Source organism: Hylaeus anthracinus, unplaced genomic scaffold, assembly GCF_026225885.1.
Source record: "Hylaeus anthracinus isolate JK02 unplaced genomic scaffold, UHH_iyHylAnth1.0_haploid 11982, whole genome shotgun sequence".
NCBI classification, from domain to species: Eukaryota; Metazoa; Arthropoda; class Insecta; order Hymenoptera; family Colletidae; genus Hylaeus; species Hylaeus anthracinus.
Genome location: NW_026534330.1, coordinates 4,671,344 through 4,689,913, shown reverse-complemented (window position 1 = coordinate 4,689,913; position 18,570 = coordinate 4,671,344). Strand labels below are relative to the sequence as shown.

Here is an 18,570-nt window from a genome sequence, read left to right as displayed (position 1 = left end):
ATATTCTTATGTACATAAGGCCGCCATTAAATATGATTATTATCATGGAACAAAATTGATCGTGTAACACGCAATGACTTTTTTTTATGGTGTCGTTTAGTAACGGTATCCGCCCGAACTTGATTGGTATGAATTTGGACCTTGATAAGACCCACCGCCGCCGCCGCCTCCTCGTCCAGCACCGCCACCGCCTCCGCCTCCACTTCCACCGCTATTTCCTGTTTGGGAGAATAGAAAAATACACGGTGAAGAATATTCGGAGACTCATAAGTAAAAACTGTTTTGATCTATGAGTAGATTGTGAAGTAAATCCTCAAGCTCGATACGATTTGTAGAAAGGATATTGCATGCATATGTGATGGCAAACGTGTTAAGTAATTCAGTTTTTATTTATATTCTATATTGTAGAGTATTATACGTTTCTTCTTCCGAAAAAATATTTTACGTGGTTCCTAAAGAGAAACACGTGCTAGGAATCAATTTTTAAACAAAACATTTTGATGAAACGTACCGTAGCCACCTCCTTGAGAGTATCCACCTCCTCCACCACGACCACCACCAGCACCACCACCACCACCACTGCCGCCGCCGCCGTTGCCACCACCGCCTCCAGATGTATCTTGATTCTCGCCTCTGGCCTCAGCAGCGAGCGCTAACTCGACACCTCGTTGGATTTCTGGTGGGATCGGGGGCGGAGTCGGAAGATGAGCACCTTGGGGATGGAAACCTTCCTCGTCCGCGGTGTAAGTGACGCTGTATTGCACGCCATCGGGACCCGTGTACGAGTATGACCCGCTCACCGCTTCTCCGTTACCTGCAAGAACAAACACGTGGTCGCATGACGCAACAGGCATCCTCACGTGGATTGCGTCATCGCGGTGTATCGGGGCGTTTTTGTGGCTTTTCAGCTTGTTAGAAGCGATCATTGTTCTGGTAATCGTAATCACTCATCGCAAATGGACTCCGTGACCGAAATACAGACGGTTACATCTGGCCTTTTTTGCGTTGATTGACCGTTCTCTACATTAATGGTTTACTTATTGACTTACTCATAGACTCTTCAATTTCAGCCTACTAGAGCCTATGAACCGTGTTTTTGGATGACAATTCACAATACTCAATTCGAGGGAAGAGATAAGGCTCTCAATCCACTCTGTCTTCAATTAATTTCGCAATTTGCTCTTCACTTAATGTGTTTTGTTTTTTTTTTTTTTTTTCAAAGATCTGAACATATCAAATTTTAAACTGACAAACCCCTTATCAGTTATAGTACATGTAAGCTATACATGTACGTCAATACGGAATCTTGGCGAGGTGTCACGAAGTCCTTAGTATTTACAAATATATGGAAACATGAGATAAAGAAGTGAAGAAACAGAAGATGATTGTGCATCTTATATAACAAATACGAGTTACCGAACTTGCTTTATCAGAAAACCGTTGGACCTAACGTCGATCTGGAGGGCCGTTTGCAAGTTGGGTGGAAGCCACTTGTTAGGAGTTGCAGACTTATTGCGTTCACCGGTTCCATTGTGAGGCAGAGGGATTCGAGGTCGAACGCGATGATGGATAGGAATTCATAACACCGAGACATGGCACCGACGGACCGCGAAGAGAAGGAACTACTCGGGATATCGCTGTTGGGAAACAAGTATGGCCCTGATCTCACCTTGCTGATGACCCGTTTCCTGCGCACTGATACCATTTCCTGTTTCGTAGCTGAATTGGTAGTTGCCGTCGCCGCCGTTCTCGTTGTTGTACGAAACGATGGGTATCTCCTGACCGCCACCAGGTCCTCCCCTTGGTCCACCGCCACCACCACCGCCGCCTGCTAAAACAGAAAGCACCCTTCAGCATCGACGATGGATTTTCAAACGGGACGTATGTTTCTTATTCGACGTATTGCGACGTTGTATCGTGGAAAGTTTTCTCAGTTTTCCATCATTGTTGCACAACGGCTTTGCTTAACACTTTACAGAGCGGGTCACTCTACCAGAGATACTGTGGATCACCTGCGGAGATGCAAGCATGAGAGAACTCTGTATGAAAGTATTTGCGCAAGAGGTATGTACATGGAACTAGATCTTTTTTAATTACTTCCAAGCTTGATTCATACGGGATAAGAATCTATGCATTTCTTCTTCAAATGACCAGAACTATAATTATCTAATCGAACACATACTTTGATTCTCTGTTTCTATTTTTCAGTTTTTGGCAGACCTGACCTAAGATGCGGATGGCCACGAAGAAATCTTTCAAAATAGACATCAAAGCAGAAGCATTTCTAATTCCTCAAAATTTCATCCAGATCGCATAATTGACTTTTTATCGATTGGCTTATCTGCGTAACGCGTGGTTGCGCCACGCTCGGAGAAATCCGCGAATGTACTCGAGATTAATTCGTAATTGAATGGGGTCTAATTACTTACTACGTCGCGACGCCATACAACGGGAACGACACGAGATGTTCCCCGATGCGTTCTTATTTTCGCAACACCGCGCGGCATTCTCACCGACTTCGAATCGTACTTTAAGATACACACAGCCGTCCTCGGATACGTCTTTCATTAGAGCGCCTCGAGGGGGATAAAATGATTAGGCGGTTCGCGTTAGCGTGTTTTCACTTTTCTTTCGCCTCCGTCCGGGGGCCCTAATTCCACGGCATACTTTACATACTTGATGTAATTCAACTGAAGAGTGTCTCTCGTTGGGAGATTTCTCACTCTCTACAACTGAGATGGCACATGTCTCCTCCTGTGCGGTGACATCACAGCGCTACATAGTTTGTTCTGTAATTTCACCTGTTGCACAGGTTATCTAATTCGCCATCATTGCATCAGGACATATTAGGTGCATAGGTAATTTCTATCTATCTCTTTCGCCGATACTTTCTCGTCGTTTGGAATCGTTCGAAGACTCTGTCAGTCCAGCTGCATGAATCTATTCCGTTCTACGTGGATTTTAAGATTAATGGAAGGTAATAAATTTCGTGTGGTTCGTTTGTTCATTTCAAGATCAAAGCCTTGGAGTCGAAAATGTGCCGAATAAAATATTTCAAATGATTTCGGAATAATCTTTTCTAATATTCATACATTTTGATATCTGTCTAGATGGGACATTGATACTAAACACAGAAGGAGCAATTGGATTGAAAAGAAGGTAAACCAAAAGGCTTCATAACTAAATACAGATAGATTACTTGAAAATGAAGAAATACAAATTTGATCTAACTTTTCTTTATCAGACAGTGAATAAAATCGATACTTACGTCCACCGAATCCACCTCCGCCGCCTCCAGGACCGAATCCACCGCCACCTCCAGGACCAAATCCACCGCCACCTCCGCCGCCTCCAGGACCAAATCCACCGCCACCTCCGCCGCCTCCAGGACCAAATCCACCGCCGCCTCCAGGGCCAAATCCTCCTCCTCCTCCGCCGTAACTACCTGGTCCACCTGATCCTCCTGGTCTTCCAGGACCTCCAGGACCTCCAGGCCCTCCAGGCCCTCCTGGTCCTCGGCCTCCGGGACCACCTCCTCCTCGATTAGGAGCTTGAATCAATCCTGCGCCGCCTGCGCTGCCCGCATTACCGGGAGGCAGGTAAGTGTTGTCCAGTCGGGCCGCGTAACACGTGCCAGCGACCGCCAGCAGTACCACAGCGAGCTGTCAACAGACGGTACTTTCAGTTCTTTTATATATGTACTTCTCTCCATATAGCGATATTTTTAGACTCTCAGACGAAGAGTTTCAAGACTTCTTGGTTACAAGATCGCATGGACTGCTTGCTGCTACTTTGAGACGTCCAACTCGTCGTTTATTATTCGAATGAAATTCTGCTCTAATTAGAACTCAACAAAGATGTGTGTCGTTCAACACGTTGACTGCCACTTCAAATTGACAATGCATTTTAAAATTATTTGAACAAAATCCCAAGTTCGATCAAATTTTTAGTAAAGCTACTATCATCAAGACTGATAAAAAGTAACAAATACACCATTGAATTATTAAGTACGATCTATCTTTCACATTCTACAAACTTTGAGGGCCTTTTTCAAAACTGATATGGCAGTCGACGAGCCGACAGACACCCGAAACTGACTCGAGTAGATGGCTACATTCCACCAACTGTATACGGAGAACCGTCGCAAGGATCCGCGTGCCCGACGTCACTGTCACGCGGAGCAAAAACCGGAAACGACTGCGTGTTACTCGTACCGATCTCATCTCGCCGGTGAAGAAATTCGGTGTGTCTGAGAACGAGCCTCCCCGATGCTAACTCGTCGCACAGCGGGACGATCTATCGCCAAACGATGGCAATAATTGGTCTGTGCAGATTCAGGTCGGAGCAACCGTGCTTATATACTCGATCCGTGCCCGTGGATCGTCTTCCTCCCACCCAGCAACCGAAAGAAGAGTCTCCGGTGAACACCCGGTGCTCTCGTCCCTCGGCGAAGTTCGCGAACCCACGACGTCGGGGAGCGACGGAGAAAGGGTCGCACGGTGATCAGCGAGGAAGTAACGACTGTTAATAAAAGAAACAAAGCAACGCTATATCATTACGTCACACTGTGACTATACTACAATTGTTTCTATGATAACTTAAGTTACAAAATACTGTTGTCTATTACATCATTAAACGTTAATAGTTCGTCAAATTAGGGGGCTTAAAGACAAAAATATATTAAATCCACAATTTTGTTCTTGTATTATTAATATCTATTTTCTGGTTATAATATGATAGGTATCCACACTCAAGTTCTGGTTGTAAGGTTCCATTCTAGATTAAGAAAAAGCTGTTACTTTAACTGTAACTCTTCATTTACCACTGTCAACTATAATAAAATCTTAATCTATGTAACAGGAATGTGCTGACAATATTCTCGAGGACGATCGACAAGAGAGGGCCGAAGATGAGCTCTCGAGGAACACGGATCGAGGGGCGATTGCGCAACCAGGGTGATACAGATCGGCGGGCATCTCTCGTGGACCTGAAGGTCGACTAATCGGGTCGACATGAAAGTGAACCGAGCTCGTCGCTCGTACTCGAGCGGGCGAAGGGACCAGCGTCGATCGGCGTCGGAAAAAGTCAGGTTACAGGAGTCACTATACGAAAGGAGCATCCGCGACAGCAAAAAGACGGAGAACAGATTATGCAGAGACAGTGGCGTAACTAAGGGTGTACTGCGTGTGCCAGGTGAGCTGAAAGTACACATGACGTCTACAAGTTTGTAATATTTTCATTACTTTCCAGATTCGTCTAGCAAGACTTATCAGTTCAAGAAAGGATGCAGATCGAGGACGCGGTATTTTAAGAAATAAAACGAGTACTGAACAAAATTTGTAAGGATGTTTCTGCAAGTAGTTTATAAAATTTAAGCCCATTTCTCTTTAATTCAGAGATTTTTGATCTCGCAGGAACTCTTCAAGACGTATTATATGCTACTCCTGTGGGATACTAGCTGATAATACAAGAGCAATAATTCCTGCACCCCTGGACGCGCCACAGCTACTTTCTCGATCAGCGTAAAAAGATCGACGCGATTCCATCATCAATTGAATTATCTTGCACGTCGTCGAAGCGGCGCGTCTCTGTGATATCTGCGATCGCGACACGCGATTCTCCTTGTAATTACATCGGTCGTTCGGCGTCCGACTACCACGGGGTCGTCGGTGGATGGACGGGATGATGGCTCATGGAGAGCAACGCGTGCTCCGCAACAGCTCGCGATCCTTGCGCAACCAGAGATGCGTTGCGTATCGACCGTACCCGATTCGCGTAGGTGTGCGAGTCGTGTACGTGCACGAGAGGGGGCCGCTCCAAATCGTCTCTAGGGTTACCGATCGGCACGTAACTCGCTGCTTAACGATCCCCCTCGGGGTCACCGTACTCATGCTCCGGGGCAGACGCCTCAACTCCGCTTCCCAATAGTCTGTTACCTCTCGCGGCGAACGATTTTGCTTCAGAGCGAACTTCAGTTCCTTATTCGGTATATCTTGTTCACTTTTACCCGATCGATTCGGTGGTGATAGACAGAAAGAGAGAGAGGTAGATCACCTAGTAGCCCTTCGTAACTCATTGTGCTGTCCATCGATGCAAGGACTTCATTTTTGACCGTTTACGTCGGGCTTCCTAATGGGAAAGCGGAGACCTACTGCCCTTTTATGGTTCAGTAAAAGTATCAGCGGTTGACCAGCAGTCGTTGACACTTCTGAAAGAGAAGGATGGAAATAAGAGCTCAGATAGAGCTTTCTATCCTTCGCTACCATTCGCTATCATTGAACAGTCATAGTGTCTGTGTTTCATGCTAAGTCACTATTTCAAAACAATTACGGTATCGCTATACTGATATTATACAGAGATAGGGATCGCGAGTATCGTACACTGGATCGATTCGGGTGGTATTTATAATCTCTGGAGCGTTGTAGGATATGTTTCGTCGCGCCATCCCAACAGGGGGCTGAACTGTGAGCAAACATGTTGGGAAAGTCGGTGAAAAACACTCCCGCTTTAACTGAAACTCTGTACGCTGGCTAATCTGTTAGAGATATGTTGAAATTAGTCGCGTTCACTCTACCTGAAATTGCGTACGCTGGCTAATTTGTTGGAGGCGTACGAGGGGGTAAAAACGATAGTGGTGACGCGTTGGCAAACAAAACGTTGATTTGTAAACGTATACACGCAATCTCTACGAGTAAACTCATTAAGAGAAGTCTGTCAAAATGAGGAGAAAGGTGGCTCGGGTACGCTACAGCTTTCTTTCACCCTTAGAGTTCATATTGTTTTCGTTCGCGCCTATCCAAGTTGTAATGGTTTCGAGCAAATTGGCATAGATTGAAAAATGACATCTAGCACGAATGAAGTTAATATAGGAAACTATCAGCGTGTCAAATAATGCGCATTGGTAGGTTCTATTAAATAAAGTGCCACTCAAGAGTTCAACTACTAATAACGTAATAAAGGTCGCAAGAGTTCGTAGAGTAGTTCCATTATTGACGTTCATAATCTGCATTGAAAGCCCCCGACATAATCGCTTTGACACCGTGTCTAGTATTCGACGCGTTTCGCTTAAAGGGCGCACGAAATGACTTACGTAATCGGTCATACTTTCTTTCTATGTGGTTCATAATAACCGTTTGTGAAAGAAAGTTCCAGAACCGATGCGGTAATCCATCTCACTCCCCCAGCGGGTTATCTTACTGTGCTCCTCGGTTATGTAAACCCTTTAATTTCTAAAATCGATTTATGGATGCCAGCCCACTGATTTCTCATTGGGACAGGACTACTGTCATGGCTAATGGTAAGTAGATGACGAATGGTGGAGTACACCCTCCCACGAGGTCTCTCTTATGTTAGGATTGTATTTCCTGCCTTTCATTTATTTTTTAGAAAAGAAATTTAGAAGAGGCTACAAGATCTCCTTTAACTAGATCTGGAACGTTGAAGGTTCCTGATACCCAATAAACAAGGATCCTTCTTATCTCAACCACCATCGTGAGTCACAGTCAAGAGGATAGCTTGTATTGCCAAACGAACATGGGCTTGTTTGCCTACAGGCTATTGATAATCGAATAGTATTCAAATAGGCAATTGCTCGACTTACGAAGTAAGAGAAACTCGGAGGATCCAGCGACCCGACACCATGTCTCGTTTAACGAGGGTACTAAATACGTCAGATTCAGAATTCGACGGAGCCCTGACACGCGGAGATCTAATACGCTTATCTAAGCATCGGCGTGTAATAGATTCAGGCAGCGAGCCATCAGAGATTTCTCCACTCGTAGCAGACAGCAGAAAGCTCTGTTCTCTGTGGAATCGGTTGAAACGACGGACAGGATACAGAAACTGGCGTGATTCGATGATCGATAGGAAAGGCTCGCTGCGAGCCGTTCGAATTAGCCGATCCAGGGGTGCGGCCGGCGTAAAAAACGGAGCGATCGTGAGCCAGAGCCTCGATAATAGGATACCACGACCGTTCGAAGACAATGTACCCCGCTCGAGTGTACCTACACTGTACTAGGTGCTTTCTAAACGGATCGAGTCACCGAATATACCGATACGCTTTGAGAAGACCCAGCCCTTTGGCGTGCTATCCGCGCATTCATCTATCTTGCTGCTCGTGTTATGCCAGAGGTGAGGTTCAACGGAGGTACAGTTCCTCATGAAGTACTCAGCCACGGTCTTCATACTGCAGTCGCTCAAACGGCGTGAGCTGTCGCCAAAAAAGGATCGCGCAAGACGAGAAACCTAGGCGGGGAACGAGCACGTTGCACTTACATCCTCCCAAACGTATGAGCCGTTCGTTATGAAAGCTACGGAGGTCTATTTATCTTCGTTTAGAGATGCGAGAGGTTTTGCATTTCAATCAACGGAAAAACGCTGATAAGTGCTAATTGGCTCTTTGTGCGCCGACGGTGATCGTCGACAGGCAAGTTAATCAGACGATCGAAGAATATGAACTGACCAGAAATGTACTTTCACTCGTCAAAAGTATCTACCTATACCGATGTTCTAAGACGTGGGACCAGGTGCGTAACTCGTTATGACCACTGTGTACAGTTGGATTCTTTTCATTCGATTATCCCGTTGCTCGTGTTATGCCAGAGGTGAGTCGATCGGAGGAAGAGTTCTTCATGAAGTGCTCAGCCATCTCTATGCTCGAGTCGGTCAGGCGGGAGCTGTCGCCAAAAAAGGATCGTGGAAGCCGAGAAGAAACCCAGGCGGGTAATAAGCGATCCCCGCGTTCCGTTGCATCCTTCCAAACAGAGACACCCGATCTCCGCGGTAAAGGCCGAATAAGGAGTCGCGATATTTTGTCAGAATTAAGTTGCGGTCTCAAACGTGGACTGTTTATGGCAACGGGTATCCAAACGTTTCCGAAGCTCCTTTTATTGTTTCGACGCGTTAAGGATAAGGGTTGGGCCTGCTGCGCGGTTGCTTTGGCATTTTCAGTTTCGTTATTTATGGCTGGGAAAAGTCTACATGGGAGCCGAAGAACTTGGTGGCGCTTGTTGAGGCGCCACACTTTGGAGAAGCCGAAGATACGGAATAAACTAGGTTGTCTATAAAAGGAGATTATGAAATAGGGATGGCAAACCATGCAGTGGATCCTAAAGAAGAAATTGGTTTAAAAGCATTCGTGGACGTAAAACAGAGTTTTGGTTTGTTGAGTGGTAGATGTTCTTGCTTTTCAGGGGACTAAAAGAAATTTGTTTCAGAAGGTGTCGAGAGGTAGATTGCACAAAAGTAACACGGTAATATAAAACAAAGAAAAGATTTGTAGCGATGGTAAGTTTAATTACTGATACCATGTCAAGGGGTGACTCTGGCTCAGGTCAGCGCGATCTCGAGAAAATTTTGCCTCGTTAATCTTGATGCATCCTCGCGGACAAAACCAACACGTTCTTTAAACATCGCCTGCAATCGCTCCAATCTTTTTTAAACGGAGTTACACCACTTCTATAATGAACGGCTCACTTAGAGGCTACATTTGAAACCTCATCCACTCGATGCGAGAAATATTCCTCTGCGCCTGTCCAGAGAAGGTTGAGCTATAATGGATTAAGAAACACTCTCGTATACACCTGATGGCCTGGCTAATTGCTGTTATGCGCGCGGCGCGTTACGTGCGCGATGTAAAGAGAAATGTGATTTCGTGCCCCCGGTACCTCCACGCATTCCCGTAATCAGAATAATCAGAGGACAATTCCAATCGACTTTCTCCTTGGTACAAATTCCAGGGGAACGTGCAGATGAACAACGAACTCGCGGAAGCGGCTCGCGCATCGTTATTGAATAATGATTCCCCAACGAGGAGACTAACACGCACCGTTGCCTCCCACCTCGAGATCGGCTACCTGTGGTTGCTTTCTTTGTTACGACCTCGTAGGTACGGGATGATCGTGTACCATTTCGAAAGAGCCACGCCGGAGGTCGTACAAGGAGGATGAAATAAAAAGAATCTGCGGTCTCGGCGGTTCTAGCGCAACTTGACGCAACGGTGCTGACATGGACGATGATAACAAGGAGGTCAAAGGAACTTATGAGTTTGTGTACCTTGGAGGCGAACTATAAAAAATGTTGTATTTGACGAGTAGTTTAACGTATCTGTCCTTAGACTCAAGAAATGTTGACATAGGTAAGGTCTCTAAAGTCTGTAATTAGAGAAATATTCTCGAAAGTACCATACCAGAGGATTAATTTTAAGAGAACAAAGATAACGAAGATTTCATTGCTTCATTTATATTAGACGAATTACCGTAAATTGGGGTTTCATTATTTAAATATGGAAACACGCACGAACCACAAGCCGTGAGTTGTATTGCGCGTGGAAGATAAATAAGGAGAGAAGAGGAGGAATAAAAGAAAATCTGCGGTCTCGCGTCCTGACGCAACGACGGCGACGTGGTCGATGATAACAGGGAGGACGATTGAAGTGGACCTGGCTGCTCGTTCGAACGAGCCATCTTCTCGCAATTCCATCCAGCCCTGACGCAACGTGGGATTCTCGTGCATCGGAATTCCTAAATACGTGCACGGTACTTTCATCCCGGATGCCAACCGCACGCCGTCGGGGGGATAATCGTCTCGCGTTCATGGTAACGTGTAGAAAATTTAACATCCCACCGTGCCTCCAGGGGGTACATCGTCGCCAGCGCTGTGTAATCGTCGAAGGTGAGGTCTACGAAAGAGTATGGCGAACAAAGACGCGCGTCGAGTAGGGTTACCATCCCTGGATCCCAACAAAAGACTACGGGTCACGAATTGATCCTCTCGTGCTCGATGTCAGGGACTCTGTTCAAATTGAAATGTGTTGCAGGTGATGGAGAAATAGATGAGGAGGGGTTGACTCATCGTCTTGCTGGGCTAGAAATTGCCTCCGAAGTACAGACCCCTGAAGACATGAACAACATCGAAGATTGAGCAAAAGAATATTAAAAACTTGTATAATACTTTACAGATCTCTGAAGCTGACAGTTTTGACCAAGTTCTGCGAGATCATTATACTGAAAATAGCATGGACGTCTATGTTTGAGACGTTTCTATAAATGAGGAAACCCTGAATCGATCGATTTAATTACCTGGTCGTAAACATTGTCCTATATTCCATGTTTTCGAGGTGTGCCCCTCGAGATATACCTATACTTGGTAACTCGAGCGAGAAGTTTCTGATCGGTATGGAATTCGAAAATGTATCGCGATATTTCCAACGGCGATAGCGATCGATACTCGATGGCTAGCGCGCAACGCGAACGTTTTCGCGATTTAAGAGTATCGCCTCGCGAAGAGGAGCGAGTGAATGGGTGCCCCACGGTAGCGCCGAGAGCCTTCTCTCTTAGGTGAGTCGGGGAAGGAAAATATAGTTCAGCTTGGTTGCATAATGGATCGGAGGCGCATCAACTCGACGCGAGCTACTTTGAGAATCCATAGTAACAGCAAACGCGCGTCTCTTCTCCATCGTCAACGGTGACCTTTAGAGCCGAAGGCGCAGAGCGCTCGTAACAGAGGTAGGGGTGCTGTAACGGAGCGTCTCGCTTCGAGCCGTAGCCGTAGGCTACTTGAAGGTGGATGATCCAATTTCTAGTCGAGCTGTCCGTGTACCCGGCACCCGGACTCGACACGTTCGCCTTGAAAGCTGAGAGAATATAAGGGCAGATCCTTTGATTCCTCGCGCAGAGCTGCGCGAGACGGCGGGCGTCTTCGATTTCTGTCTGACGCTCTGGGGCTGAAAATCCCGGTTTCTATAATATTATTTCGTTTGTCATTAGGGGAAGTAATTGAACGTGAATAGTAATCACTCGCATCTGCGAAAGTCTGATACGGAACATGTGGTCTTGATTGCATGCATGTCATTAGAAAAAAAATAAATGTTTCATCATTTCAGGCTGATTAAGGCTTTTTCTACAGTTGGCTAATCTTTCATTTTTCTAGAGAAAGTATGACAGTTCTTGCTCAAATGTGACACACGGTTTTGTAGATTACCTAAGAAGGTTTTAGAATTCATACAGCTAGAATTAGCATTTTGCACGCTTCGACGTGCAGCGTGATGAGGAAAACATGCCATCACCGTGTGAATGGCCTGAAGCCATCAATTAAAGTTAAACTATAATTTATATGAAAATTAATCATCGTTGCCAATACATTCGAAGCGTCCTTCTCTATGCGTAAACACTATACAAGCGCATCTTTTTATGTTTCTAGCGTACATGAGATACAGTTTTACATACACACATAAAAATTCGTACTCAAATTCTATTAAAAACACAAAGTCGCAACTTATTAAATTGCGTTTCAATTATATAAAAAACTACATTTAAAATTCACCGAAAGATATTAGAAAAAGTAGTTGTTAAAATCGAATACTCCGAAGAACTGTATGGACAGGGAACGTGTTTAATAGAATCGTCGCGCGCGTGACGTTTAGTAGCATGCTTATGGGATCGATCGTCTTCACTTAAGATTTCCAACCAGATGCAAGACAGGCTTGACATTATGATGGGGAATTAATTACTACGTTGAAAGATTGATTTAGATTCGCGCTCACCGGTTTGTATGCAATATATTCGATGCAATTCGAGATAGTTTACGTTTAAGATCGTGGCAAATGATTGGATTTCAATCGTAACCGTTTTTTTCCTCGTACAAAATAATAAAGTTTATGGTTTCTAAAAATACAAATACCAATTAACTATCCACCTGTTTCACTGCCTGATTTCCCAATATTTTACTCGTATTAGTTAATCATTCGCTGTCACTCATCTCAATTGATTTCAATCAGCATTGAAAATCTATATCAAAAATTGTTTGAATTGATATTTCACGTATTTGCCAGATTTCACTTCAAGATATGCATTCTAATTAAAGCCTACGCGAGGTTGCATCTAATTAATAGAGATACAGGTGATTAAAATAGACAGGTAGCGTTCGCGCAAAATCCGAGAAGAATGTTAATTAGATAGAAGTTATTGCGCGATTCGTGGTTGCGAGTGTTTTTTATTGCGAGTTACAATATCTTCAATTCGAATTTGTACCGCCAACTGCTTATTTTATTCATGTGAAATCGTTTTCTCTTTAGTTAAGTAACGCATTCCTCGTTATTTTTTGCTGATAGTATTGCATCCTCTAACATTAAAATGCTATAATTTTCTAAAGAAAAACAAATCATGCTTAGAATACGATTCTGTACTTTCTACTTTGATATGAATTTTTATTTTCAAACTTTCTCTATTATCTTCGTTTAAAATTAAATAATTTATATTCTCATTTAAATTCAAATCCCAGGATAACCAACCTAATGTTTTGAGCGGCAAGAGATTGGCAAGATTGTACTCGAACGATTCGGCGACAGAACCGCCACCTTTGAGTGGCGTGTTGAACTTCGTCGAGGTTATCGACATACTTTTAAACGTTTTGAATTGTTCCCGACAGTTTCGGGACGCGAAAGTGGAAGCCGGAGTTCTGTAGAATGCAAGAACCGTTATGGCCAGCTTTCGTTGAAGTATTCGGTTACCAAAACTCAAGGATTCAGTAACTACGCTTTGCGCAGGATGGAGGAGGACCAGGAGCCCGAACACCCGAATAATGTTCTTCTATTTCGGCTTGCCATTTCAAATAATTTCAAACGCATCGCGGAGTCGGTGAGGTGAGTCAGTTTTGATTATTCAATGTTCTGGTAACTCACGATGCTTATTAGTATAACGTATAATTAAGACGAGATGTCTTGCTCTTTGGTTTTTGTTAAAAAAGCTTTTCTATAAAGATGTTATTTTATAGGTTATGAAAACTGTCACGTATGCGCTGGTACTCGCGGTTGTTTTGGATGTGGTAAACGCATGTGCGGTAATTTGATGTGCTAATTTAATTTTTCAAAATTTTTTATTTCTTAATTCTTAACATAATGTAAAACTTGGTGTTTAGATTTGTACTTTCTCTCTTCTGATTGATGTTCCTTTTCTTCATATTATTAATGTACTTTTTCCACATCTATAAATAAGCATTCATTGTAAATATGATGCATCACATGTATATTTGTTTCGAGCCTTACTTTCCCTGTAAGCATTTCGCACAGAACCATTTTGAGTTCACATCATGATACAGGTTCCACGCAACATTCTAAATTAAAATCTCGATACCTCTAGTTCACTTATAAACATATGTTTAATTCTAAAATGTTCAGAAATACATCTAGTTCCAGTTAAGCTAGAAACAAAAGTATACGAATATTTGGTTGGTTTCCAGGTTCCAGGTTCCCTTAATCGCAATGTCAAAACTAAATTTTGATTGCAGAATATGTAGACATAAGAAAATAAATTTTATATACTTATGTAACATCTAGAAGTCCATAATGAATTAATGTAGAGTGTATTCAAAACTGTTAAACAATTTTTAACACGAATTTGCACGCTTTAATAGCCGCCAAAACTTTGCCAAGTTCCAGGTTATGTTATATTTGCGTGCGATAACAGTACCGCTAACCTAAAGTGTGTCAAGTGCGGGCCGCGGTCAAGAATGTTGCTTTAATTAAGAATGAAAGCCCAAGGGAGCCCGAACACGCAGCATCAACGGTCCGTTTGGATCAGAGATGGACAAAATATTCGAATAATAGATGACGAATAAAGTCAAATGTACAGAGATTTATTCGCTCACCTTATCTGATTGAATTAGTTAAATACGTGTTTAATATCACATATATCATTCTGTATTTACAAAAAATTAATGTAGAGTACATACGGCTCGTTTGGCGGTGTTAAAACGCCACGAGGGGAACAAACGAGAGATGGTGTTACTCGATGTCATTGGCCTCCGTGACTCGCATGTTAATTTGTGGTGTTCACGTGGCCGAGCAATTGTCTGCTGTCGTTCGACCATGTTCTGTTAGCTAACGATGGAAATAATACTTATTTAGGACCCTGAAAAGGATGGCTGGATTCCAATGATTAATTACGATTTCACATGAATCTCTTATTCATATCGTACCGGATATAGTTCAAGAGACATTGTTACAGAGTATGGAATTGCTTGATAATCGTGAGAAGGTACTGATCAGTCCCATCGCTATCAACGAGGACGCTGCGATCCCCGAAATCGGTTCCCTTTAGTTTCCGCTTCCCAGAAATTGTCGGTCTTTGAAACCCAACACACCAGTTGACCTTCGAAGAATTCCACGAAGTGTTCGAGGAAACAAAGGGCCCCCGGTTCGGTCACCATCATTCGGCTGGCTCCATCATTCGTGCAGTGCGTGTCGCAGGGATCGCGCGTGCCTCTGCTCTCCGTTATTCTCACGTTAGAATAATTTAGTGACCAACGGGACACGCTGCGACCAGCATCGCCTCGTCTCAACCAGCTCGTTATTATTTACATTTAACTCGTGTTGTTCGAACGTCTTACCATTATTTCTCTTTTGTCATTTTTCTCGGGGATAGCGTAAATTTCTTCGTAGCATTTTTACGCGATTACGTCACGGCGGTTACGTGTCTTCGTCGAAAATTTCGTCTTCGGTTCCCACAGGAAATCTCGATTGGATCTGAACCCGTCGGAAATGGAATTGGACGAAGCTTACTCAACTAGGTCCGGACTAATGCAAATATGTAGCATCGATATCAAATTGCACCAGTCCCGGCCTGATTGAGTGCGCGTGAAACGACGCCACGACGGAAGAAGAATCGGAGGTGTGGCTTTATCCTTATAATTCCATGCTCTTCCCACGAGAATTATTATGTACAGAACGCTCGTGGTCTATGTAGAATACTAATCCAGAGTATTGCAACATTGTGTAGTATATAGGTCTTTAATGTATAATTCTGCGATTCATTGTACTTGTATGATGGGATTAACAAATATTTGTATGTCAATAAACAGTGGTGTATTATTCAACTGGCGACCGAGACACGTGCTCGTGGCCTCGATTAAAGATGGCCTCCAAAATTAATTTTTCAGCTATTTATTGTTTATCAGAGCACTCGTACGCAATAAATGTAAATCTAATTGTTATCGAAAATTGTATAAGAAACTTATCGAATGACTTATTGTATGTCAGATTTCCCTGTGTAAGAAACTCAGATTGAATTTAAAAGTACTCCATCCCGTTTACGATTACGAAAATATTCTCCTAATCCAATCACCCTCGATGCACGAAAAAATAATTCCGGAAATTGCGCAACACGATTACGTCTTGCCATTGTATGCTTATTATAATATTACAAAACTGGATTGGGTTGGCTTGAATACTGGTTCTCTGCCCATTCAAACACGAGGGCCTTTGTATGTGGTAGACAAAGAAAAATTTGATTCCGGTGATGGCAAAGCTACCACAGGCACACCGATCATTGAGTCGCTTCATCGTTCGCGGAAGTACATATTTATCTCGCCAAGTGTGTTGGTATAAAAGGAACGTTTTTTCGCTCGAGTTACCGCGCACGCAACAGCACGCATCTCATGTACACATTTTTGTTCCTCCGTGCTTTGATCTCGTCTTAATTAAATTTCCATATAAAATGTACGACTAATAACGACATTTTTTTTCAGCAAAGAGGAGTTTCTCGACATTCTCACGATATTAAAATCAAAACCAAAAATTGTCCAGAAGCTGCACAAAGCTTTGATTAAAGAACTTTACGATAGCATGACAGGCGATTTGGAAGATATATTGAAGGAAGGTAGTTTGCAGGAGTCTCTGAAAAAAGTTGCTATATTGTCTGACGAAAGTTCTTCTATACACGAGGACGCTTGGTGAGTTGAGATATGGATTCATTCTTTTATATAATACTTTATTTTAATGTTTTTGTTAATATGTTATTTTAGGAGGCCCCCGGGAAACGTAACCTTGCATTTACGATCTTTGGACGCTGAAGAGATCAAGGAAGAAAGCAAACGATTGTCGAAACGAGTGAATGAAATCGAAGAAGAGAACGCATGTTTAATGAAACAAATTACAGAGAGAAGATCAAGAATATTCGCACTGCACGACAGTATAACGCGGTCCTTAAGTAAGACGCCGATTACGATAGATTTATTAGAGAAGAGACTGGAACAGTTAGAAAAATGCGTAAAGTTGCTGGACCACGAATAATTAATAACGTATCAAAATTGTAACTGTTGACAAATGGATAAAAAATATCTCTAAATATTCCAAGTACTCTGTATAGAAATTAGGATAAATGAGAACGAAATAGTTGTATTGTATATAGAACAAAGTGTTCTCAAACAAATGTGATGTTCGTGTTCGTAATTAAGATTTTATCAAATAACTTAATACTTTAACGACCTCTTGTCTTTTTTAACGATCAACACTGAGAGTCTAGCTTCTATTTGTTGCATACGAAAGGATGCTGTACATCCGTTGTTAAAGTGTTAATAAACATTTGATCGATTTAAATGATAATGTAAATAAGTATTTAAATGAAAGGTTCGCACAATACTTGTTCTGATAAATTTATTCATTATCTTTGTTTATAACATAACCTTTCATTTGATTACTTAGAGCATGGAGGCCCAGATCCGAATTGTTGTAAATAAGTACTGCTATTATACTGTATCTTTTCCCTTTGACAATTTAATTAGAAACGTTTAGTGATTCTAGGATCAGATAGAATTGCATTTGCTCTTCCCTTCAAATCTGGCGTAATGCTTGTCCTTTCCACTATTTTCTTCAATTTTCGTAACAGCGCGATGTTTTTTTTCTAAAAATACGACCGCAGAAAGATTTAATCCAACGCGCAGAAGTAATATACATCAAAAATTTACGTACTTCTTGAACGGTGATCATATTTCTTATTTCTATCAATTTTTTGTCATTTTCATCTGCAACATTCTTTAAGTCCGTCAATTCTTTTTTCAAGTTATCTCTTTTTAGTGTTAAAGAATTAACTTTTTGGTGAACAGTTTCTTCGTAATTGTTTACATTCTGAACACATTTTATATATTCACAGTGGACTTTATCCAACTCTACCTCGAGATCTTTGTATTTTATTTCCATGTCTTTCAGTATAAATAATCCTTTATTTGCCATATGATTCACGTTGAAGATCTCCATCTCCGTGGACTGGTAGTCGTTACGACATTCAACCAATTTTGATTTATAGTGTTCTATTGTCATTTTTATTTCACCTAAATCGAATGTATTCAAGGTTCGTTGCATGTCGTTGAATCCTGTTGCTATTTAGAAAACATTGAAATTTCTGTTACATTTTTAGTTGCTTTTTGCATCGATATTTATTGTAAGAAGAAGGTAGAAACTAATTTTCTACATATAATACCAATGTCAGGTTTATCTTTTTCATTTTCGTAGCTCATTTTTATTACGTAATATTTGTCAACAGTAGTTTGGTGTTAACTGATTAATCTTAGTCAAGTAATCGATCGATTACGCTGTGAATTTAAATATTTCTATTTTTATCTAGATAACGAATAATGATTACGACTGACTAAAAATTTATTAAGTTATTAATGAATCTCCATGAGCGATTAACGGTCATGTATTTCTCAATCGTAACGGTAATTAAATTTTAACAAATATTTCTTTTGACTACAGCACGATTCGAACGGAAAACCAACATGGCCGCTGGCGCGCCAAAC

The 18,570-nt window shown here is 42.3% G+C and overlaps 3 protein-coding genes and 2 long non-coding RNA genes across 5 annotated transcripts; 3 read left to right on the top strand and 2 right to left on the bottom strand.

Annotated features, from left to right (window-relative positions):
• Nucleotides 1–16: 16 nt before the first annotated feature.
• On the bottom strand, nucleotides 17–15,659 carry LOC128886478 (pupal cuticle protein 36a-like). The gene is made up of 8 exons (XM_054141406.1): nucleotides 15,385–15,659; nucleotides 14,974–15,310; nucleotides 14,728–14,875; nucleotides 4,215–4,521; nucleotides 3,269–3,662; nucleotides 1,670–1,831; nucleotides 512–814; nucleotides 17–218 (listed from the first exon to the last, which is right to left on the bottom strand). The coding sequence occupies exons 4-8, from the start codon at nucleotides 4,221–4,223 to the stop codon at nucleotides 97–99; spliced, it is 990 nt and encodes a 329-aa protein (XP_053997381.1). The 5' UTR covers nucleotides 4,224–4,521; nucleotides 14,728–14,875; nucleotides 14,974–15,310; nucleotides 15,385–15,659; the 3' UTR covers nucleotides 17–96.
• On the top strand, nucleotides 1,773–2,922 carry LOC128886482 (uncharacterized). Its single transcript, XR_008459844.1, has 3 exons — nucleotides 1,773–1,881; nucleotides 1,979–2,064; nucleotides 2,209–2,922. It is a non-coding gene; the product is annotated as an uncharacterized LOC128886482 (long non-coding RNA).
• LOC128886481 (uncharacterized) lies at nucleotides 4,537–7,290 on the top strand. The gene is made up of 3 exons (XR_008459843.1): nucleotides 4,537–5,193; nucleotides 5,251–5,339; nucleotides 5,415–7,290. It is a non-coding gene; the product is annotated as an uncharacterized LOC128886481 (long non-coding RNA).
• On the top strand, nucleotides 13,382–17,250 carry LOC128886479 (uncharacterized). Its single transcript, XM_054141407.1, has 3 exons — nucleotides 13,382–13,639; nucleotides 16,522–16,725; nucleotides 16,798–17,250. Exons 1-3 carry the CDS (start codon nucleotides 13,545–13,547, stop codon nucleotides 17,063–17,065), a joined length of 567 nt encoding a protein of 188 aa, XP_053997382.1. The 5' UTR covers nucleotides 13,382–13,544; the 3' UTR covers nucleotides 17,066–17,250.
• Nucleotides 17,251–17,537: 287 nt separating this feature from the next.
• LOC128886480 (uncharacterized) lies at nucleotides 17,538–18,401 on the bottom strand. Its single transcript, XM_054141408.1, has 3 exons — nucleotides 18,252–18,401; nucleotides 17,744–18,150; nucleotides 17,538–17,675 (listed from the first exon to the last, which is right to left on the bottom strand). Exons 1-3 carry the CDS (start codon nucleotides 18,286–18,288, stop codon nucleotides 17,553–17,555), a joined length of 567 nt encoding a protein of 188 aa, XP_053997383.1. The 5' UTR covers nucleotides 18,289–18,401; the 3' UTR covers nucleotides 17,538–17,552.
• Between the last annotated feature and the right edge of the window lie 169 nt (nucleotides 18,402–18,570).